Genomic DNA, 25,172 nt, shown 5'->3' on the forward strand with positions numbered 1-25,172 from the left:
CCATGCAGACTCGAGGCTGTAATTGCTGCCAAAGGTGCTTCAAAAAAGTACTGAGTAAAGGGTCTGAATACTTATGTAAATGTGACATTTCATTATTATTATTTTATTTATTTATTAATGTGCAAAAATGTCAAACATGGTTGTCTTTGTCATTATGGGTTATTGTTTGTAGATTGATGAGGAGCAAAAAAAACAATTTAATACATTTTAGAATAAGGCTGTAACGTAACAAAATGAGGGAAAAAAATCAAGGGGCCTGAATACTTTCCAAATGCACTGTATCAACACGAGTCATTACATGAATTTTATGTCTAATGAGATGCAGATATTTAGCAAGCCTAGTATTGGCGTGCCTAAATAAAGTATAAATGACAGTACCTTTCGGGAGAGTCTCCTTTTAATCTCTTGTATGGCTTCATGTTTATCAGCTTCATTCGTCTCTGCAGTGAAATTAAAAAGAAGTTGTAAGTAGGCTAAGGTGGTACTTCACTGCCCAATATAGTGATTATTAATTAAGCAATGTGGTTAATGGAAAGTCTGGAAATGATACAGTGCTCATCGTTCCCATTGATTTTGGAACGTGCCATATGGCTGCATCTACAAAAACAGATGGCCTAGAACATGGACTTCTCAACAGTCTGCTTTTTAGGTCTGAAAACATCTGACAAACTTTGATTTGGTGTCGTATTTTCTTAACCATACATAGAGTCAACTCTTTAAACCAGAGCACAGTGTAGACCTGTGTTATATTCTTCAACAGGTAGTTGTTGAGTGTGTGACAGATGTGCATAGAGTCCCTGGGAGGCATGCAACCTTTGCCATCTGCTTTCAATGAGGCAACAGTCAGTTAACTGCCCTCTCTCCCTCTTAGCCTCATGCATTATGATTCAACCACAAAGATCTCATAAATAATGCAGTAAACACCCCAGCAAGATTACAACAACAAAATGGCCCCTTCTTTCACTGCTTCCTGTTTTGTAGACAGGAAGTCTCCACGTGAGCATTGACTGTATTTCAGGAACATGTTTTAAGCCTGTTGATCAAATGGTAGCCCTAAGATTTTTCTGTAAAGTGTGTTCCGATGCACTTTAGATTAAGTTTGATTTGCTTAGAACAAAGTTAGCTTCTAGGAGATGAGCTTCTAGAGAATGACCAGGTAAACATAAATAACACATTCCTATTTACTTTTATCCTGACCTTCTCTGACCCAAAAATGTAAAACATTGTCTGGCACGATAAGAGCTCAAGATGTTATTCTCTTAAAAATGTTAATGTTCACTGGTCATGCTCAATCTGGTGTAAAGTGTTTCACAAAATTGATTTACTAACCAATAAACTGGGCAAGTAGATGAGCAATCAGTCGATAACTGGCCTCCCCCCACATCAATGCACCATTAGACCTTGATGCACAGCTGTCCAAGCCAGGAGAACAACTTCACCTTTGTCTTGGATTCCAGTGGGGCTAATTTATTCACATACACCGTCTCCTTATGAAAACGTAACTGGTCTAGCATCAACCTTTGACTGAATGGGATAAAGTCATCAGCTGTTTAGGTCATGTGGAACTGAACTATCTACACTGAACAAAAATAAACGCAACATATAAAGTGTTGGTCTCTGCCAAGATAATCCAAGAATCTGATTAAACAGCATGATCATGACACCGGTGCACCTTGTGCTGGGGACAATAAAAGGCCATTCTAAAATATGCACATCTTTGTCACACTACACAATGCCACAGATGTCTCAAGTTGAAGGAGTGTGCAATTTGCATGCTGACTGCAGGAATGTCCACCAGAGCTGTTGCCAGATAATTGAATGTTAATTTCTCTACCATAAGCTGCCTCCAACATTGTTTTAGAGAATCCCAGACCACGTATGGTGTCTTGTAGGCGAGTGGTTTGCTAATGTCAACGTTTTGAAAAAATGGCCCATGGTGGCGGTGGGGTTATGGTATGGGTTGGCATAAACTACAGACAACAAATACAATTACATTTTAAATCGATGGAAATTTGAATGCACAGAGATACCGTGACGAGATCCTGGAGGTCCATTATCGTGCCATTCATCCGCCACCATCACCTCATGTTTCAGCATTATAATCCACGGCCCCATGTCACAAGGATCTGTACACAATTACTGGAAGCTGAAAATGTCCCAGTTCTTCCATGGCCTGCATACTCACTAGATATGTCACCCATTGAGCACGTTTGGGATGCTCTGGATCGACGTGTACAACAGCGTATTCCAGTTCCTGCCAATATCCAGAAACTTCGCACAGCCATTGAAGAGGAGTGGGACAACATTCCACAGCCCACAATCAACAGCCTGATCAACTATGCAAAGGAGATCTGTCGCACTGCAGGAGGCAAATTATGCTCACACCAGATACTGACTAGTTTTCTGATCCACGCCCCTATCTGTTTTTTTAAAGGTATTGGTGACCAACCGATGTATACCTGTATTCCAAGTCATGTGAAATCCATAGATTAGGGCTTAATTTGTTTTATTTAAATTGACTGATTTTCTTATATGAACTGTAACTCAAGTAACAATTTCAAAGATTTGACTGTTGCGTTTATATTTTTGTTCAGTATATAATCTGAAAAACACACATGACCAAAGCCAGAAGACAAACAGACAGTGTGTGGGGGAAATGTCTTGTACAGTACTAAGGGATTGTCTGACTGGGGCCAATGTGGTGCTGTCTGTCTGTGGTGGCATCTGTCTGTCGTCACTCACGTTTCAGAATGTTCCTCTGCTCCAGTTCCTCAGTGCTGGGCCTCTGACTAAGTCGTCTGTGAGGGACAGAGGGAGAATGAAACGAGACAATACCTCAGTGATTTGGGAACAGGGGTGAGTTCCCCAAAAGCTTTGTAGCACTAAGATCATCTTAAGTCCCTTGGATGAAAGAGGATTTTAGTGCTACCAAGTTTTCGGAAATCTCACACCAGAACAGTTATTTCAGATTAAATACAATCTTAAATACACACAATGCATGTGTAGACGCGTGTGTGACTCCATGCGTGTACTCTGTACCTCACTAGCTTGGAGTGAATCTGTTGCCGGAGTTCCTGCCTCTCAGTCTCAGAGGTGCGAGGCAGAATGTTCTTCTCCTCCAGCTCTCTCTTGCTGGGCCGGTTGCCCAGTTTGATGGCCAGGGTGTCCCTGCGGCGGATCTTACTCGCCAGGGAGCCTAAATAAACAATAATAAACATGAAACTCTAGCTAGCCCCTTCCCCCAGCCAATGCCATGCAGGCTGCCCCCAGAGAGTCTTAAAATGGGCTGAGTCAGAGGACAAGAGTATGGCTTTATAGGAATGTGTGCTGTGCAGTAAATATAAAATATAAGTCAAAAAGTACATATAAAACCACCAATAAAGAGTGTGGAAACACAATGAGATTGTTATCAAGGTTGTTCTCATTGTTTGTATTCCTTTTTTTTGTTCTTGTTTCTAGTCCTTGTTTCTAGTCCTTGTTTCTAGTGCACGAGTGGCTACGGACTAATTTGTTGCAAAGGCTGGACAGAAAGACATTTAACACATGCTGACTGACTAAAAAGGCTAGAATACAATGAGCTTTAAGCTTCTATATCTGTGACGGATTCCTTACTTGTGGTATACTCGTCTTCCTCATCCTCGTCTTCGTCTCGGTAGAGGATGGGCCCATCTGAGTCAGAGTCGCTGACTGTGGACTGGTAGTCAGACTCCGTAGTGCTGTCTGGGATGACTGTAACCTCTGGGCTCTCCAGGTTAACACTGTGGAGCTTCTTCTCTCCAATCCCATTGGTAGGCCTGGAGTCACATCACCAAAACTCTGATAAACCATTCTTACCCGATTGATTTATCTTGTCTTCTGATTTATTTATCATGTCCATTGTTTTCCTTGTTGCATAATGGAAAATGTCGATATACAAACTCTAATGAAGGGTATATAGACCAAAAACATTGGTGAAAACGGGCCGTTTCTTTCCCAACAGTCTTTTCCTCATGAATCTGTTATCATGCAAGTCAGGTGAACTGTCATCTTTCCAAATGGTTTAAAGCCTATAACACAGACAGAGCTCTGTGACTTACTGTCCCATTTCATGTTAAACCAGTTCAGCTCAGGGCTATGAAGGCCATTTATGACATCTATGCTGACTCAGACGTGTGTGTGTGAGAGAGACAACCATTTGCCACACCACCAAATGTTTAAATAGAGGGCTAAATAGGTTACTCCCTATTACACAGCAGCCATTATGAATTATGACCATACTGAATCCAGGTAGCGGTAAATGGTAAACTAGGCTTCTAATGCTGCATTTTCTGGGCTTTGAACTCAAGCTGTGGTGCCGTTCATCATCAGAACAGTACTTTGGCAATGAGGAGCCATCTAAGAATACAGCACATAGTAAAATGTGGAGGTTGAAAACTAAGCACAACAGCTTTTAGAATGCATACTGTGAGGTGGTAGTGGCTATAAGGTCGAGTATTGTACATTTATAGACTTTGACCTTTGTGATGACCTTACTGTTAAACACATGACCAAGTGCAATACCAGTGGGAAATAATCCAGTAAAGCAAAACCTATCATAATTATGTTTCCACACAGGATAGCTTTTCACACTGCTGTTCCATTTTCTGCAGTACTGTGTGACTCCCAACACAAACCATCTCAAGCTGCAAAACACTGAGAATGACGAACAACATTACCACATCATGTAATCCACTTGAAACTTTTCATATTGATTTACACTACACATGCAGCAAGAATTATACCAGGTATTCAATGGAGTTTTCTAAAGGATACTGTACTATTTGGGGAATCATGATTACGGTAAAGAGCTTTCCCTCCAATGCCACCAGATTTCATTCTAAAGTTTCATGACAACAATTATGATGTAAGACAACATTTTATTTTCTTCAGTTTGGAGGAGACGTTTAATTCCAACCTGGGTCAAATATATAACTCAATTATTTTCAAATACTTATTTAATTTAATTGGTCTGGTTCAATGGAACAGTCCCAAAAGTGCAGAATTCAAGCTACATCAAGTGTACCTCACATATCTTAAATACTTGAAAGTGTGTTTGACCCAGGTCTTCCCATAGGGTTTTTCTGCACTAGAAGCCTATAGATCAGTGTTGCAGTATCGATACATACCACTGACGTTTCTCTAACTCATGGTCTGCGTCCCCCGACTGTTGCCCACGGTCAACACCTCCATCTTCCCCAGTCCCCAGGGCTTCCTCCATGGAGCTCTCGCTATGAGACTCAGTGAAGAAAGTGTCCTCAGTGGCGTTGTTGACCAGAGGGGCCTTCTCCCCTGGGTCCTGAGGACTGGCTCCTGAGGCATTGTCTTTACCCATTCCAGTCAGAGAAGAGTCATCCTGAGCAGCAGGCCTGCCTTCTGGGCCAGAAGAGGGCTCCTCCTTGCACCCCTGGTTCCCATGCTCAGTGCCCGGGACCCGTCTCTCCCCAGAAAGGTTGACTGTCTCTGGGGAGGCCTTGGGAGCTCCAGAGAAGCTGGAAGGGTCAGTTACTAGTTGGAGGACGCGCTTGTTTGTCTTCTCTGTCCCAGTTGGGTTGGCAGGCCTGTCCTTGGAGGTCTTTGTGGTACGCGGTGTGGACGATGAGGAGGATGAGGACTGGGCCGTGCTCTTGGATGTGCCTCCAGTTTTCTTAGGATGAGAGGATTTGGCTGAGAGGAAAGGAAACTTCATTAGATTTATATTAAACACAACGGCAAAAACTGTCTGATGTCCTGTAGCATTTTATGCGTGTTTGTTAGTGCCTTCATGTCAAATGACCTGCCCAGGCACTACAGATGAACATGAGCCTTTTGTCTAAGTATGACACATTAACAGTTAATGATGCATTGTCCCTGACAAAAAACATATATTACTTCTATAGAATGTTGGGGGTCATGTGACGGAATAAGAAGAGTAAAATTATTATTATTATTTGGTTGGTGCTTATATTTGTCCTATTTCACACATGTACAGGTGTGTATTATAAGCATTTTTTGCATATCCCAACTCTCCTGAGACACCTTCATAGAGTGGGGTCATGGCCAGGGTCTAAGTCAAATATTATTAGTGGCTGTGAAAGAGGTCGTAATGTGGATAAGCCATTTGGCAGATATACAAAAGCTATTCAAAACCAAATAAACTACTGACACTCAACAAGAGAACAATGTGCACTCAAAATTATTATAGGAAGAGGATAACAATGGATATTAAACAGAAACAGAAAGAGCCCAAAATCTGGCATTTCTTCTAAGAAACTCATAAAATATCAAGTTAGGCATGCCCATTACAATCAACACAATTGTCCCTGGGTAGTGCAGTTTACTCCAGTGCAGTGGGGTCAAACAAGTCACATGCACGGACGCTGGCGCACACACAGACACGAGACATGGCCACATTGCCCTGGGAAACCAAACGATCCATGAACCAAATAGTCATGCACCAAAGACAAAAAAAGCAAGGGTTTTCAGAAACCCTTGGAGGCAGGCAGGCAGGCAGGGGAACAAAGATGGGACACACAGTACACAGCGTATCTTATTGTAGTGCTATGCTGTCTGAAAATGGAGAAGTCTCTGCACGGATCTCTCTGTACACAATCTCCTCACTTCCTGTTTCACAACAAGAACAATTAAACATTCAACTACTGTAAATCCCTAGCCTTCTAGCATGGACAGTACCATTCAATCCTAAAGGGGAACAAGGAGGGATGCACTGATGGGCAGTGGGAGGCCTTCCACATGCGAAGATGGGTACATTCTCCATGCCAACAGGGCTCTCTCCCAACCAACCAGTGCCACTGATACTCACCGTTCCCAATGTAATTGTTTCGAGGGTTTTGTTTGGGCGGCAGAGCGGAAGCTTGCTTGCCTGTGCTTTTGGGCAGCTTTTTAACACCAGCGGTCCCGTCCCTGCGCCCTGCTGTAGCCCCACCAGCTGATTTGGGAGGAGCGGTGGTGGGATGTTTTTTAGCCTCCCGCGTTCTGGCCTGGTTTCCTTTTGGAGTAGCTTTGATTTCATTCCTTACTAAGGGAGGTAGAGGAGGAGGGAGCCGAGCAACCTCTCCTGTAATTTACCAAACCCAGAGGGAGGGAGTCAGGGAGAGACAAACACAAGGGTGGGACCATGTAGAAAAATTTGTCTAGCTAATACTCGTAAAAGTCAGGAACGTAAAGTGGCTCCATCATGTGCATATCTAAGGTAGGAAGCGAAGTCGAACAGACATGACCTGACCTCCAACCTAATGTGCATTATGATGTTGGGAGAATTTTTTGTTGTTGATACATTTACATATCGGGATATTATTTTAGATGATATATCGTATTGTTTTGACAATATAGCACTAGTTGGCTGCACCAGCACCAAAACTCCAGTATCTTGTTCTCCATCTTCTTTTTAGCACACCTTTTTCATCACTTTTATTTCCATGACTGATCAAAACTCGTTGCGCCCTGTATGATACAATGTATGTATGTATGTATGTATGTATGTATGTATGTATGTATGTATGTATGTATGTATGTATGTATGTATGTATGCATGTATGTATGTATTACAATATAGCAATTAAACACTGGAGTGATAAATGTGCAGAAGATGAGTGTACAAGTAGAGATACTGGGGTGCACAGGAGCAAAAATAAATTAAATAGATAACAGTATGGGTATGAGGTAGTCTGATAGGCTATTTACAGATGGGCTATGTCCAAGTGCAGTGATCTGTGAGCTGCTCTGACAGCTGTTGCTTAAAGCTCGTGAGGGAGATATATAATTGGCAGCAGAGAACTGGAAGGAAAGGCGGCCAAAGGAGGAATTGGCCTTGGGGGTGACCAGTGAAATATACCTGCTGAAGCACGTGCTACGGGTGGGTGCTGCTATGGTAACCAGTGAGCTGAGATAAGGCAGGGCTTTACCTAGCAAAGACTTGTAGATGACCTGGAGCCAGTGGGTTTGGAAACTAATATGAAGTGAGGGCCAGCCAACGAGAGCATACAGTTCGCAGTGGTGGGTGGTATGTGGGGCTTTGGTGACTGCATCTACACTTAACCAGCATGGCTACCACAGCATTCTGCAGCAATACACCAACCCATCTGGTTTGAGCTTCGTGGGACTATCATTTGTTTTTCAACAGGACAATGACCCAACACACTTACAGGCTGTGTAAGGGCTATTTGACCAAGAAGGAGAGTGATGATGCTGCATCAGATGACCTGGCCTCCACAATCACCCGACCTCAACCCAATTGAGATGGTTTGGGATGAGTTGGACCGCAGAGTGAAGGAAAAACAACCAACAAGTGCTCATATGTGGTAATTCCTTCAAGACTGTTGGGAAAGAATTCCAGCTTAAGCTGGTTAAGAGAATGCCAAGAGTGTGCAAATCTGTCATCAAGGCAAAGGGTGGCTACTTTGAAGAATCTCAAATATAAAATATATTTTGATTTGTTTAATAACCTTTTTTGGTTATTACATGATTCCATATGTGTTATTTCATAGTTGTCTTCACTATTATTCTACAATGTAGAAAATAGTAAAAAATAAAGAAAAACCCTTGAATGAGTGGGTGTGTCCAAACTTTTGAATGGTACTGGTACACAAAATATATGTACATTATCTATTTCGGAAGGGTTGGGGAAAAAAGCAGAAGACGAATGTCCATCTAGTATGGACTAATAAAGTATACCTTATAGAGTAGGATCATTCCTCTTTACATTATTCTCATCACGACCAAGCTCCTGCTGCCTTCAATAAAGTAACAGATTATTGCCCTCAGTGCCCGGGCAATTTAGATGAGACATTGTCCGGGTATCTGCCCTGACAGGGCGCCAAATGGCTCCATAATGAACTGAGGCCTCATTTGAATCAGTCTTCCTGAACCGCACTGACCAGCTGAACCACTCTGAATGTGTTGTTGGAGAGAGCTAGAGCTCTCTCCAACAGAGAGCAGGTCATCCCAGTTTGTCTTTGGTCAGCAGTATTAAGTGGGCAGCAGTATTAATTTTTATTGAACCTTTATTTAACTAGGCAAGTCAGTTAAGAACCAATTCTTATTTACAATGATGGCCTAGGAACAGTGGGTTAACTGCCTTGTTCAGAATGACAGATTTTTACTTTGTCAGCTTGGGGATTTGATCTAGCAACATTTTGGTTACTGGCCCAACGCTCTAACCACTAGGCTACCTGCCGCCCCAGCAGTAGATTGGCTTACTATTGATCTGAAGAGGCCAGAGCTCTGGCTCCAGAGGCCCATCTTGTTATGGTCAGTAGAGTACTGAGGGCCTTTGATCATTGCAGAAGTGACAGCCTCTTTTTGCTTGCAGGGCTGAAGAATAGGGGATTTCTGCTCTATCGTTTCCCTATCTGAGTGTCAAGGGGATTTAACATTGGTGTATCTGGATACATTCTGCTGGAGTGTGCAGCATTATGCCTATCAGTCAGTGGCTACTGCTAAAAGATCAACAGCAATGGAGACGTGTTAATAGATATGGGATTGAAAAATTGAATTGAGGAACCCCCACAACACTTAAAAAGCTTCAGATGGCAATACTCCTGCAGGTCTAAAAGGGTGATATTGACCATTAGTGGATGGGTTATTGCTCTGTTCAGACTCCTGCTTGGAGGTCAAAGCCAAAATAGGAAGCGCTAGTGGACACATTATTCAATTGGAGCTCACCGAATGGATTTAGACCATGCCATTTCATTTAGCTTTGGCCTGCTTGCAGACAAACATGTTCAAAGCATTCCAGTATACCTGCTTTGTCCTCAGCATTCTCCGACCCTTTTGTCTTCTCCTCCAAAGGTGTTTGCGGAGACTCCATGTCAACTTTGACCTCATCTGACCCCACACTAGGCGTTGCATGGCCATTTAGATTCTCAGAGTTCACTGGCTCCTCTGATGCAAATGAAACATTTAAGAGTTAGCAAAGGGTGAGAATGGGGTACATTTTAGCTGACATTACCTGACATTTAACTGACAGCTATTTTACTACATCCATTAATTATACAGTACACACAAGGAATGTAAGAAGAAAGGAGGCTTCCGTCTCGAGACATTTACCATTAGATTAGCTTCCCTAAGAACAAAATTACATTTGTCTTCCTTGACGCAGATTTGAGGTAATGTTACATTGGTGTTAAACAATGCATGAGAGGGGACTACAGTACAGTGTACCAGGAGGACACAAACAACTTAGATGGAACTGCAGTTTGGGTTTCTTCCCCATCGTAGCAACAGCTAACATCAGGTGGTATTCAACTTCCTGATGACGTAGAGGAAAACGGGGGTTTGGGGCGGGACTTCTACTCAATACTATAATAAACAAATGGAACACTTAGCACACTGTTAGATTTCATACATTTTCCCGCCATAACTCACCTTGATCGGGAATGAGAACGCCTCTTCTTATCAGCTCCTCTCGACTTTGCCTCGTGGAGATTTTCCTCTCCAGAACTATGGAGATGAGCATGGCAGAGTTGTTAATCATTGACCAGATGCAGTCATTAATTCTATGCCTTTTGCAATGACAGGGGAGGATATTACACACTGCGCCCCCCCACACACTAAATAAAAGTACAGGAACAATTACACAGAGGAATCAATTACAACAGGCCATGTGAAAGATGAACGGCTTAGGGAAATGGTTCCATGATGCAGTCGGGAAAGTAAGCATATTAAATATGTAAATTATGATCCCTCGAAGGCTTTATGGAACTCCGATTCTCTATCATGTTTTATTTATTCAACCAGGTAGGATAGTTGAGAACAAGTTCTCATTTACAACTGCGACCGAGCCAAGATAAATCAAAGCAGTGCGACACAAGCAACAACACAGAGTTACACATGGAACAAACACGCAGTCAAATATACAAAATAAAAAGTCTATAAACAGTGTGTGCAAATGAGGTAGGATAAGGGAGGTAAAGCAATAAATAGGCCACGGTGGCAATATAATTACAATATAGCAATTAAACACTGGGGTGATCGATGTGCAGAAGGTGTGTGTGCAAGTAGAGATACTGGGGTGCAAAGGAGCAAAACCTAGCAAAAGCTAGTGAGGGAGATATGAGTCTCCAGATTCAGTGATATTTGCAGTTCGTTCTAGTCATTGGCAGCAGAGAACTGGAAGGAAAGGCAGCCAAAGAAGGAATTGGCTTTGGGGGTGAACAGTGAGATATACCTGCTGGAGCGCGTGCTACGGGTGGGTGCTGCTATGGTGACCAGTGAGCTGAGATAAGGCGGGGCTTTACCTAGCAAAGACTTATAGATGACCTGGAGCCAGTGGGTTTGGCGACGAATATGAAGCGAGGGCCAGCCAACGAGAGCACACAGTTTGCAGTGGTTGGTAGTATATGGGGCTTTGGTGACAAAACGGATAGCACTGAGATCGGCGATGTAATTTACAATAATAGTCTAAGTCAAGGATCGGTAGGATAGTCAGTTTTACGAGGGTGTGTTTGGCAGCATGAGTGAAGGATGCTTTGTTGCGAAATAGGAAGCCGATTCTAGATTTAATTTTGGATTGGAGATGCTTAATTTGAGTCTGGAAGGAGAGTTTACAGTCTAACCAAACACCTAGGTATTTGTAGTTGTTCACATATTCTAAGTCAGAACCGTCCAGAGTAGTGATGCTGGGCGGGCGGGCAGGTGTGGGCAGCGATTGGTTGAAGAGCATGCATTTATTTTTACCTGCATTTAAGAGCAGTTGTAGGCCACGGAAGGAGAGTTGTATGGCATTGAAGCTCGTATGGAGGTTAGTTAACCTGCCACGGAACCCCTCGCCAACAGCCAGTGAAATTGCAGGGCGCCAAATTCAAACAACAGAAATCTCATAAATCACATTTCTGAAATATACAAGTATTAGGCACAATTTTAAAGATAATATTCTCGTTAATCCAGCCACAGTGTCGGATTTCAGAAAGGCGTTTACAGCGAAAGCTCCACAAACGATTGTTAGGTCACCACCAAGTCACAGAAAACACAGCCATTTTTCCAGCCAAAGAGAGGAGTCAGAAAAAGCAGAAATATAGATAAAAATTCATCACAAACCTTTGATGATCTTCATCAGATGACACTCATAGGACTTCATGTTACACAATACATGTATGTTTTGTTTGATAAAGTGCATATTTATATCCAAAAATCTCATTTTACATTGGCGTGTTATGTTCAGTAGTTCCAAAACATGCAGTGATTTTGCAGAGCCACATCAATTTACAGAAATACTCATAATAAACATTGATAATAGATACACCTATTATACATATAACTTTAGATAAACTTATCCTTGATGCAACCGCTGTGTCAGATTTTTAAAAAACTTACCATGCAATAATCATGCAATAATCTGAGTACGGCACTCAGAGCCCAAACCAGCCAAAGAAATATCCGCCATGTTGTGGAGTCAACAGAAGTCAGAAATAGCATTATAAATATTCACTTACCTTTGATGATCTTCATCAGAATGCACTCCCAGGAATCCCAGTTCCAAAATAAATGTTTGATTTGTTCGATAAAGTTAATCATTTATGTCCATATACATCCTTTTGTTAGGGCGTTAGGTAAACAAATCCAAACGCGTGCAAGTCCAGCGGAAAGGTCGGACGAAACGTCCAAAAAGTTCCGTTACAGTCCATAGAAACATGTCAAACGATGCATAGAATCAATCTTTAGGATGTTTTTAACATAAATCTACAATGATGTCCCAACCGGAGAATTCCTTTGTCTGTAGAAAAGTAATGGAACGCGAGCTAACATGACCGTGCGTCACGAGCCCGTGGCTCTCTGCCAGACAGCCTCTCATTCAGCCCCCCTTCACAGTAGAAGCCTGAAACAGTGTTCTAAAGACTGTTGACATCTAGTGGAAGCTTTAGGAAGTGCAAGATGACGAATATCCCACTGTATCTTCAATAGGGGCTGAGTTGAAAAACATCAAACCTCAGAATTCCCACTTCCTGGCTTGATTTTTCTCTCAGGTTTTTGCCTGGCATATGAGTTCTGTTATACTCACAGAAATCATTCAAACCGTTTTAGAAACTTCAGAGTGTTTTATATCCAATACTACTAATAATATGCATATATTAGCATCTGGGACTGAGTAGCAGGCAATTTACTCTGGGCACGCTTTTCATCCAAATGTGAAAATGCTGCCCTCTATCTCAATGACGTTAACACAGTGTCCAAAGAAGGGCCAGAAGTATTGTGTCTTCTGCATAGACGTGGATCAGAGAATCACCAGCAGCAAGAGCGACATCATTGATGTATACAGAGAACAAAGTCAGCCCGAGAATTGAACCCTGTGGCACCCCCATAGAGACTGCCAGAGGTCCGGACAACAGGCCCTCCGATTTGACACACTGAACTCTGTCTGAGAAGTCGTTGGTGAACCAGGCGAGGCAGTCATTTGAGAAACCAAGGCTGTCGAGTCTGCCGATATGAATGTGGTGATTGACAGAGTCGAAAGCTTTGGCCAGGTCGATGTATACAGCTGCACAGTATTGGCTTTTATCGATGGTGGTTGTGATATCGTTTAGGACCTTGAGCATGGCTGAGGTACACCCATGACCAGCTCGGGAAAGCAGATTGCATAGCAGAGAAGGTAAGGTGGGATTCAAAATGGTCAGTGATCTGTTTGTTAACTTGGCTTTCGAAGACCGTAGAAAAGGCAGGGTAGGATAGATATAGGTCTGTAGCAGTTTTGGTCTAGAGTGTCTCCCCCTTTGAAGAGGGGGATGACCGTGGCAGCTTTCCAATCTTTGGGGATCTCGGATGATACGAAAGAGGTTGAAAAGGCTAGTAATAGGGGTTGCAACCATTTCTGCAGATACATTTTAGAAAGAGAGGGTCCAGATTGTCTAGCCCAGCCGATTTGTAGGGGTCCAGATTTTGCAGATCTTTCAGAAAATCATCTGATTTGAGTGACAGAGAAATGGGGGAGGCTTTGTCAAGTTGCTGTGGGGGATGCAGGGCTGTTGACCAGGGTAGGGGTAGCCAGGTGGAAAGCATGGCCAGACGTTAAAAAAAAAGCTTATTGAAATTCTCAATTATCATGGATTTATCGGTGGTGACAGTGTTTCCTAGCCTCAGTGCAGTGGGCAGGTGGGTGAGGGGTGGTTGTTTGACCGTAGACGCATTACAGACACAGGCAGTGATCGCTGAGATCCTGGTTGAAGACAGCAGAGGTGTATTTGAAGGGCAGGTTGGTTAGGATGATATCTATGAGGGTGCCCGTTTTTACAGATTTGGGGTTGTACCTGGTAGGTTCATTGATAATTTGTGTGAGATTGAGGGCATCAAGCTTAGTTTGTGGATGGCCGGGGTGTTAAGCATGTCCCAGTTTAAGGTCACCTAACAGCACGACAGCACCTAACATCATTAATAGTACTTGCATGACAATCTCACATTGAAGTGTTACATGAGCCTTGAGGTGAGATTGTGTTTGTGTTCAAGAGAATGGATTAGTACTAACAATAGGCTGTCCAAGGTGAGATAAAAGGAGTAAACTGCATAGGACTAATACAATACCTGGTATGACTAGGGCTGTGGAGGTCTTGACATTTTATCAGGCGGTTATTGTCATGCAAATTATACAAACCTTAGAATGTATATGGGACTGCATGGTGCGACTATAGGCTATTGAAGACGTGAGAAAGTCACAAAAAAGCTTGCACTCTGTTCCTTGCCTCAGGCTGCACACACTCTTCTCTTTTTTTCACCTTTATTTAACTAGGCAAGTCAGTTAAGAATAAATTCTTATTTTCAATGACGGCCTAGGAACAGTGGGTTAACTGCCTGTTCAGGGGCAGAACGACAGATTTGTACCTTATCAGCTTGAGGGTTTGAACTTGCAACCTTCCGGTTACTAGTCCAACGCTCTAACCACTAGTGACCATATTTACCCATCAGACTATTCTAAATGTAATCTTGTCTTTACTAATATGTCAAAGTTGTTTCGATTTAGAATGGCCCATTATAAAATGGGCAAAAACAGGTATAGGGGAAAAAAAGAGATGTCATCCACATGCACTCGAATGGAGAATGGAGGCCGTTTTCCCGTAGCCTGTTTTTCAATCATGTAGGGTAGGCTACTCTGGTATTATAGTGAAGCATGTGCTTAATATGAGCAGATGAAAACTAAATATAGTGGCAACCATCAAGAGGAACACCTATTTCACTCCACTGTTTGAGGAGCATGCAGCCTCTCCCTGTGCGACAGGTTTTTTCCGCCCAAACTCTGTATGCCATGGGCTGTCCAACCCTGTTCCTGCAGCGTCATTTGGGAAACAAAGTCAAATCAGTTAGGGAATATTGATAGTAACTTTTTTTTCGCAAGAAAACATTTCATTAAACTATTGACAGCCCCCCTCTCTGCACGCTCGAGAAAGGAGAGAGAGGGAAACGCACAGTGGTGAGATATTCTGTAGCTAGGGGTAATGTCAGTCTATTAATTATGAAAATATTTTTAAAAATGTCCTATTACTAGGCTATTTTGGGTGTTTTGAATTAATCATCCCCTTAGAAAGTGCTGTCCATTTAGTTGTATTAGGCTTTGAAACGAGATTCACAACGACCGTGTTTTCCACTCAGTTTCAACCTGTTGTTGAACTTCTTTCTTCAAATTGATCGATCACAGTGAAGTGAAGTGAGTTTTAAAAGCATGATACTGTTTTGATGATAAGTGTTTGATGTGATTTTTAATGGCATTTGCATTGATGTCAGAGTGGTTTGAGGGACAATAGAGTGCTGAGTACCAGGCCATTAGCGACCTGACGGTCATTAGTGAGTTGGGTACTACCAAAGCATGTCCAGAGTGCATAAAAGGAGATTACAGTGACTCAACGGTCAAGTGGAATTTTACTGCGGTCATGACTCATGACTGCCGGTGTGGCGGTAATACGGTCACCGCAACAGTCCTAGGTATGACCATTCTTCAGTCCACACCAGAGGAGTATTCTCAAGCATTCTGAAGCCTTTATATAATGTAATCTGCTTACAACTTTAATTTAGTCCTAGTTCTTCTAGTTTTCCATAGAAATAGTAACTGACTTTAAGCATAAAGTTTCACTCATACTAGTTACACGAGAAGGTTGGATTTTATACCACCTTGCATGTGACAGATATTTCGATAGGCTGGCATAGACTGGGGATACACTGCTGACTATTGGCGGTCCAGATACGGCCATCCAACACTTTAGCCATGCAAAAGCAAAAAGCTGCTTTTGTTCAAATGAGATGCTGCCAGACAATCACTTCCACTGTAACACAGCTAATGGAGAGCATTTGTGTTCTAAAAACAATTATCACACCAAGAGTTGAACCTGAGAAGTCCTTTCCACTACCAGCCAACAGACCTAGGTTCAAATAGTATTGGTTTTCTTTCAAACAGCTGCACTTGATTGAGCTTGCCTGGTACAATGGAACAAATGGGTTAGAACCAACAATGTAAACCCCACCCAGGCAGGCTCCATCAAATGGTGAAAGTATTTGAAAGAAAACGAAAATGATTTGAAGCCAGGTCTAGAATGACATGAAGAGCTCAACATGACTGCATATGATGATCGGATATCACTTCATTTAGTTCTGTGTTACATAGTACAGACAGTGGAGGATGCTTGAGAAATTAAACCCATGATCACACTTCTATTCTTTGGCAGCACCGAATTCATTTCAAACCTGCCCATAGCCAGCCTATATTCTATCACTCGAGATCTTTACATAAATGTAAATGGTCAATATCACAAGATTTACATTAGTTAAGGTATTCACACTATGTAGCTTGCCAGGCATTTCAGCGTCATGCAAGATACAAACTAATGGCTTTGTGTGTGTGTGTGTGGGGGGGTAATTTCAGGGGATAGTGAATAGAACAAGTTTCATGTTAGCATGAAAACACATGGCATGGCAACAAAGAAATAGTTGGCTACAGCATAATAAAACAGTATGTGACCAGGAAACTTCAGACGTACCTTTGGATAGGTCCTGAAACTTGTCACTGGTTTTCTTCTTGCGCCATTTCCAGGGTTTGAAGATCTTCCCTATAGTGGAGAGCTTCCCCTTCTGCTTCAGTGGAGGAGTCTGGGTGCTGCCCACCACAACATCACAGTTGGACAGAGATGCTTTTTCCAGTCCATCAACTGTGGGGAAATCACACAAGGACACACCTGATCAGAAAACATACTTACTTAGCCCTGTTCATTCCTACGTGGAACATAGGGTTGCAAAACTACCGGTAATTTACCAAGTTATCGGAACTTTCTATAATTGTGGTAATTAACAGGTAATCTATGGTAACTTTGGCAATATATTTGAATTACAAATACATATTTATTATTTATTCCTTATATCTGTGTACATATTGTCCATAGGTTTCTAGTAAATAGACCAAAGGTTCAAAGGAAAAGAGCCTAATTAATGAGAAAACATTTAAATCAACAATGGCATAATTTTCTATTAACTCTGCAACTCTTCCAACTAATACACTTTTCACAACACACTTTTTTTCACAACTGCCAACAGTTTGGCATCAAAACATTTACAAAAACATATTGACATAATAAAATAAATATACTTGATATGTTACGAAAATTCCATAAAATCCTGTATGTTTTCGAAATTCCTGTAGTTTACTGGTAAACTTTGAAAGTTACCGGTAATCGACCCTCCATTTGCAACACTATGCTTTAAGAATTACTAAACACAATATGAGAAAGCGGATGTTGCACAATGGTGAATTCACTTCAGTATGCATCAGAAATAAACATGTACTTTCACATGACTTTAATTAGATTTTCTAGGTCAATCATTTTGTCAACAATTAACTCAACTTTGTTGTATTTAATAATATATCTTCTTTGCTAAACAAATCATAATCTCCATAGCAAAGCAAAAGAGCAGATAAAACATTTTGATAACCCCATTTGTTGCTGTACTTGGCCTTAGCAACCAGATTCATGTCCTTCCCTAATCCTTTCCATTCCTTTTTGAAAGTAAGAAGCCAGGGGAATGGGAACAGGCTGGAATGCTAAGGCTGGAGGGGGGAAAAAAGAGGTGTGGCGTTTCCTCATGCCTCACTTCTCAGGAATAGGGAGGTTCCATGGCTCATGGCTGCTGAATGTTGTTTTCTCCGCACCATCCATCCATCCATCCATCCATCCATCCATCCATCCATCCATCCATCCATACATACATAAAACATTGCTACCACAGAGGACAGTGGAAGATCATCCACCTACTTATTTGAAAAGATTAAGAAGTGGAATCATCGCCTCAGCGATTATCTGTGGCGTCCCCCAATGCTCCGTCTTAGGCCCCATTCCTTTCCTAATCAGGAAACGCAACATCCAATTCCACGAGAACATAAACACAACCCCAGACTCCCTCTTCTTCATAACCCCCAATTCCTCTGGTCCCCAATACCTCAGTGAACTCTTCAGCCCCAAACAGTCTTCACGTTCATGCTGGTCAAATTATCAATGACTCCTTGCAGTTCCAAAGACGCACCTAAAAACAATGGGTCACTGAGCATTCTGCTGTCTCCGCATGCCCCAGACAACCACTGCCTTGAGATCTGAGCTAAAGAAACACTTCTTCAAACTGGATTTCGTTTAATTTGATTGACAACAGATACCACAACAGTCTTATACATTCGTTTCAAGTTATTATTTTGTCCATGTCGCCTCCTTTATTAAATGTATGTATCTTGTATAATACGAGGCTGCTTGCAATCTTTTAATTTCTTGCTTTAAGTTTTTTAGCCCTTTAATTCCATTTCTTTCTCCATTTAATGGTAGCTCTCAATTTAAGGAGCTTTGTGATTTATGTCTTTAAATGAAAAGCGCTCTACAAATGCAATTATTATAGTATGTTTGATGTTTGTTTTGATTGCTGAAGGAGCACATCCTTGTTCAGGAAAAAAAAACACTTAATACCCAAGGATGATTTATTAAACTTGAATTAAAGAAAGGTGTTTTAAAAAACAAGGTGGGACAGAAACCCTAACCATCTCAAGAACAACTCAAGCTCTGTTTCATTTAATGTGTAGGTAGCTGTAAATAAGCAGCACAACTGTATATGAAATCATGAGTCTCTGTCTGATGGAGGGGAAGTGAAGTGAGCCCTGTCCAAACAAAAGGGGAACACAAGAGCAACACATGGGAGGTTCCCAAGACAGTGTAAAAAATAATGTGCTTGAGAAACATAGGAAGTGTCAAAGATTTAGGCCTTATTCCAACTACGAGAGATGGAGGAGAGTCTAAGGAGCAGAGGGGCCAAATAGATTTCCACTTTTCAATTCACATTACATAATTGCTTTACCTTTCGTTGTGGCTTGCAACATGACATTCTTGGTCCGCAGCTCAACTTCACCGTACATATCACAGTGGCCACTAGCTAGTAAGCAAACTATTTAACAATCCAAGTAACTTTTCTTCTAAAACATATGACAATATGTTAAACCAAACCATATTACACTCTTGAATAAAGCAACAATCCACAAGCATGTGCAGATAATTAAAGGGTTTATTTTAACATCCGCTACACCATTTCCTGGTTGCTAACATTCTAATAGTTCACCTACTTTCAGTTTGTGACAAAGCAAGCAAATATAGTATAGAGAATCATTGTACCATCTAAACCGGTGTGAAAAATCTATTCCATAACCAAAAATAATGTATTTTCAGCTGGTGTACAACTCTGAAATTAAAAGACACAAAAGCAAAACTTAACGGGAAGCATAGAAATAACGCACATACAGTTGAAGTCGGAAGATTACATGCACCTTAGACAAATACATTTAAACTCATTTTCACAATTCCTGACATTTAATCCTAGTACAAATTCCCTGTTTTAGGTCAGTTGGGATCACCACCTATTTTAAGAATGTGAAATGTCATAATAATTAGTAGAGAGAATTATTTATTTCAGCTTTAATTTCTTTCATCACATTCCCAGTGGGTCAGATGTTCACATACACTCAATTAGTATTTGGTAGCATTGCCTTTAAATTGTTTAACTTGGGTCAAACGTTTTGGAGAGCCTTCCACAAGCTTCCCACAATAAGTTGGGTGAATTTTGGCCCATTCCTCCTGACAGAGCTGGTGTAACTGAGTCAGGTTCATAGGCCTCCTTGCTCGCACACACTTTTTCAGTTCTGCCCACAAATTGTCTATAGGACTGAGGTCAGGGCTTTGTGATGGCCACTCCAATACATTGACTTTGTTGTCCTTAAGCCATTTTGTCACAACTTTGGATGTATGCTTGGGGTTATTGTCCATTTGGAACCATTTGCGACCAAGCCCCAACTTCCTGACTGATGTCTTGAGATGTTGCTTCAATATATCCACATAATTTTCCGTCCTCATGATGCCATCTACTTTGTGAAGTGCACCAGTCCCTCCTGCAGCAAAGCACCCCCACAACATGATGCTGCCACCCCTGTGCTTCACGGTTGGGATGGGATTCTTCGGCTTGCAAGCCTCCCCCATTTTCCTCCAAACATAACGATGGTCATTATGGCCAAACAGTTCTATTTTTGTTTCAGCAGAACAGAGGACATTTCTCCAAAAAGTACGATATTTGTCCCCATGTGCAGTTGCAAACCGTAGGTCTGGCTTTTTTATGGCAGTTTTGGAGAAGTGGCTTCTTCCATGCTGAGCGGCCTTTCAGTTATGTCGATATAGGACTCGTTTCACTGTGAATGTAGATACTTTTGTACCCGTTACCTCCAGCATCTTCACAAGGTCCTTTGCTGTAGTTCTGGGATTGATTTGCACTTTTCAAATCAAAGTATGTTAATCTCGGTGTTAATACTTGCGTGCTATTGTTTGTACAGATGAACGTGGTACCTTCAGCCGTTTGGAAATTGCTCCCAAGGATGAACCAGACTTGTGCTGGTCTACAATTTTCTTCGGAGGTCTTGGCTGATTTATTTTGATTTTCCCATGATGTCAAGCAAAGAGGCACTGCATTTGAATGTCGGGATTGAAATACATCCACAGGTACACCTCCAATTGACTCAAATGATGTCTGCCATGAGAGGTGACTGTATAGTTCCCCTAAGGAAAAGCACCTTTAGTAAATCTGCATTCTCTGTGAGAGCTTCCCATGTCTGGAATACACTGCCATCAGACACACAACTGCACCACATATCACACTTTCACAAAATGCTTGAAGACATGGCTAAAGGTCAATCAGATTTGTGAACATGGTCCCGAGCTGTGTGTTGCCGCTTTCCATGTTGTCTGTAGCTTGTGAGGTGTGGAAACACTGTTGCTTTTATGAATTTTGTCTTGCTGCTTTTTGTTCTATGTTGCTCTGTCTGTATGCTATGTCTTGCTTGTCCTATGTTGCTATGTCTATGGTGCTATTGTCTATATTGTAATTGTTTTTAATAACCTGCCCAGGGACTGCGGTTGAAAATTAGCCGGCTGGCTAAAACCGGCACTTTTACTGAAACGTTGATTAATGTGCACTGTCCCTGTAAAAAAAAAAAAAACTAAACTAAAACTAATTAGCCTATCAGAAGCTTCTAAAGCCATGATGTCATTTTCTGGAATTTTCCAAGCTGTTTAAAGGCACAATTACTTGTGTCATGCACAAAGTAGATGTCCTAACCGACTTCCCAAAACTATAGTTTGTTAACAAGACATTTGTGGAGTGGTTGGAAAACAAGTTTTAATGACTCCAACCTAAGTGTATGTAAACATACGACTTCAACTGTAGAACAAATTGACCACTTCTTAGACATGCTTTTAATGAGAATGACAGATCTGTAACTCACATTTCAATGTGAATTTGTTTGGGTCGCCCAAAAAGTTATTGCAACTTTAAATTAGCTGACAAAAAAAACAATTCCTGCTCTCTAGCTAACTAACATTAACAACATTCGTCATAATAAAGTAATGTTAGCATATAATAATGAACGTATACCCCTCCCATACGAATATAAAAGTAGCGTACCGTTATCATATAATGTCATTCATATTATAGTATAGGCTACACAGCTATGTAACGCTAGCTAGCTCAACAAAATAATTTCTGCATCTTCACATAAACATGCTGGCTATAGATGAATGTTGATGTTTAGCTGAACCATAGCTAGATAGTAGCTAGTGTAAGCCTAAAATCTCCCGTATTAAAGTTACCTTAGAACACGCCAGGCTTAATTTTATAAATATCATGGAAGTCATAATATGATGTACTAGCAAAATCTCAACTGAAAACATTGATCATTCCCTTGGGAGCTGCTTCTCTCGGTGGAGGCCCAGTGCGGTCAAGCAAAAAACACTATTGAAATGTAAAGCTTCGGCGACAATTTCAGAATGTAACAGGCTGTTACTACAATTTTATGTAAAAAACAACAACAATAAAACAGGAAAATATTTGGAGTGAAGGTTCCTCAGAGGAGGAAGGGGTGGACCATCCTCCTCAGTGAAATTTCATAAAAATATTGAAACACTAAAGTTATCCTTTTTAGATAAAACTATACTATATGTTACCAAATAATTTATTAAAACACACTGTTTTGCAATGAAGGTCCATAGTAACTTCAACAGCACTCTCTGGTGTAGCCAGAGGACAGCTAGCTTCTGCCCTCTTCTAGGTACATTGACTTCAATACAAAACCTAGGAGGCTCGTTGTCCTCACTCCCTTCCATAGTCCTACATGGTAATTTTGACCACCTCTGGAGGGCGGCCTCCAACCAATCAAAGCTTTTGCAGTAGGAACTGAGATGTTCTCCATCCAATCATAGGGTTAGGATCAGAGATTGAACCTAGTGTGTTGTATTGGGGTTGTGCCGCAGACCATTATGGGGGGTGTTCCATGTGTTGAGATTCTTGGTGAGTTGGTGACATTATTAGATAGAGATTGAAAAGTGATAGTTGAGCATTTTTTTGATAATATTCAATTCAAATTAGTTTCTGCAAATTACAGGAGACGGAGGTAGATTATAAATAGTTTTCTTGATTTTAGAACTTTATTTTTGTGTCTAGTTACTGCAATTTATATCAAACTTCAGTAGCTTGCTAGCTACCAGCTCGAGTGTGCAGTTTTCACTGCAAATTTTGTTTACTTTTTGTTTAAGAACCCCTTTCATTCTCTGGGGTACACGGTTTTTAATTTGCACCTTTTCCGAGGGTCGACCTTTGCCTGAGATCAGTTTCATGAAGAAGGATGAAAAGGTGAGGGCATTCAATATAAATTGGCATCAAAAGTATAGCTGGTTAACAAGGAGCCTTTCATCAAGCCGCCTGTATTGCTGGCCTTGTCTGCTTTTTGGAAAGTGAGTCTTGGGCGAAAGGGTATAGTATAGTGACCTGAAGAACATTGATCGTTCAGCTAAATGGCTAAACAAAAGCAGGGAGCATATAAATGCCCACATCAGATTCAAGCTTCAGGGAAAAAGCTGCATCGATCATGACAAAGGTCTGCGTATTCAAACTGCGCAACATAATGAGAAAATAAGAATATACAGGGATGATGTTCTCAAGCGGCTTATCAACACCACTGCGTTTTTGGGCATGCAAAAATGGGCTTTTAGAGAACACGACAAGAGGGATAGTTCCGCTAACAAATGCAACTACAAGCAGCTTGCAGCGGTAATTGCACATTATGATGCTTTCTACAGTCTTTTCTGGGATGTCAAAATCAATTCAGAACGTTTTGATAGCTTCCATCGCATCATCCATTAAAAGTTAGATTAAAGAGAGAGGTTGACACAGCGCATTTTTGGGGGCTTTCCACTTTCCTCCGGCATTTATTTAGCAAAGATGAGAACACATAATCACTCCGGGCAAAACCTCATTACATAAATGTTACAGCAGCCTAGACTACACCTAAACATTAGAGATCTGACATTCTGTATGGGATAAAAACAGGAAAATCTTTCAGTCTGATCAACTGTAGGCTACTAATAAGAGCAGCTGCATACAGCCGATGTGCGCTGTCCATTTGGTAACGTTATGTATTTATAGTCCATTTGTGTGTCAGGAGAAAATGTCAATGTGATCAAATTTGGTTTATATTCCAAATTGGGCTGGCAAGGCTGTTCTTGCCACAATATGGACTTAGTCATTTACCAAATAAGGCTATCTATTCATGTGGCGGTCCTCATGACAGCCAGTAGCACTTGACGGTTTTTGCGACTGCACTTGAAGAAACTAAAAGTTGTTGACATTTTCCAGATCGACTGACCTTTATTGTCATTTCTCTTTGCTCATTTGAGCTGTTCTTGCTATAATATGGACTTGGTCTTTTACCAAATAGGGCTATCTTCTGTATACCACCGTTACCTTGTCACAACACAACTGATTGGCTCAAACGCATTAAGAAGGAAAGAAATTCCACAAATGAACTTTTAAGAAGGCACACCTGTTAATTGAAATGCATTCCAGGTAACTACCTCATGAAGCTGGTTGAGTGAATGCCAAGAGCTGTCATCAAGGCAAAGGGTGGCTACTTTGAAGAATCTCAAATATAACATTTACATTTGTATTTTTTTCGTGGTATCCAAATTGGTAGTGGCAGTCTCGTCTCATCGCTGCAACTCCCGTACGGACTTGGGAGAGGCGAAGGTCGAGAGCCGTGCGTCCTCCGAAACACAACCCAACCAAGCCGCACAGCTTCTTGACAATGCCCACTTAACCCGGAAGCCAGCCGCACCAATGTGACGGAGGAAACACTGTACACCTGGCGATCGTATCAGCGTGCACTGCGCCCAGCTCGCCACAGAAGTTGCTAGTGCGCGATGGGACAGGGACATCCATGCCGGGCAAAACCCTAACCTGGACAATGCTGGGCAAATTGTGCGTCGCTGCCCCATGGGTCTCCCTGTCACGGCCGGCTGCGACAGAGCCTGAACTCGAACCCAGAATCTCTAGTGGCACAGCTAGCACTGCGATGCAGTGCCTTAGACCACTGCGCCACTCGGGAGGCCCTATATTTTTATTTGTTTAACACTTTTTTGTTTTTGGTTACTACATGATTCCATATGTGTTATTTCATAGTTTTGATGTCTTCACTATTATTCTACAATGTAGAAAATAGTAAAAAATAAAGTAAAACCCTGGAATGAGTAGGTGTGTCCAAACTTTTGACTGGACCTATATATATGTGTAGCCGAGGGTATTTTTGCAAAACGTCTAGTAATTGTGAAGACCCTCTTAAAAGCAGC

General features: G+C 41.6%; 1 protein-coding gene across 3 annotated transcripts in view; it reads right to left on the reverse strand.

The window, feature by feature from the left end:
- Positions 1-25,172, reverse strand: part of phactr2 (phosphatase and actin regulator 2) — a 55,250-nt gene that overhangs the window by 6,162 nt on the left and 23,916 nt on the right. For 2 of the 3 annotated variants that reach the window (XM_052477998.1, XM_035801166.2), the window contains exons 2-10: positions 16,968-17,135; positions 10,381-10,455; positions 9,757-9,897; positions 6,818-7,072; positions 5,145-5,682; positions 3,613-3,794; positions 3,040-3,196; positions 2,743-2,798; positions 379-440 (exon numbers count right to left, since the gene is read on the reverse strand). In XM_052477998.1, the coding sequence (XP_052333958.1) occupies positions 379-440; positions 2,743-2,798; positions 3,040-3,196; positions 3,613-3,794; positions 5,145-5,682; positions 6,818-7,072; positions 9,757-9,897; positions 10,381-10,455; positions 16,968-17,135 (1,634 nt within the window). The remainder of the gene's footprint in view (positions 1-378; positions 441-2,742; positions 2,799-3,039; positions 3,197-3,612; positions 3,795-5,144; positions 5,683-6,817; positions 7,073-9,756; positions 9,898-10,380; positions 10,456-16,967; positions 17,136-25,172) is intronic. The other variant, XM_035801167.2, reaches the window with a different exon arrangement.

Source organism: Oncorhynchus keta, chromosome 24 (assembly GCF_023373465.1).
Source record: "Oncorhynchus keta strain PuntledgeMale-10-30-2019 chromosome 24, Oket_V2, whole genome shotgun sequence".
Taxonomy (NCBI): Eukaryota; Metazoa; Chordata; class Actinopteri; order Salmoniformes; family Salmonidae; genus Oncorhynchus; species Oncorhynchus keta.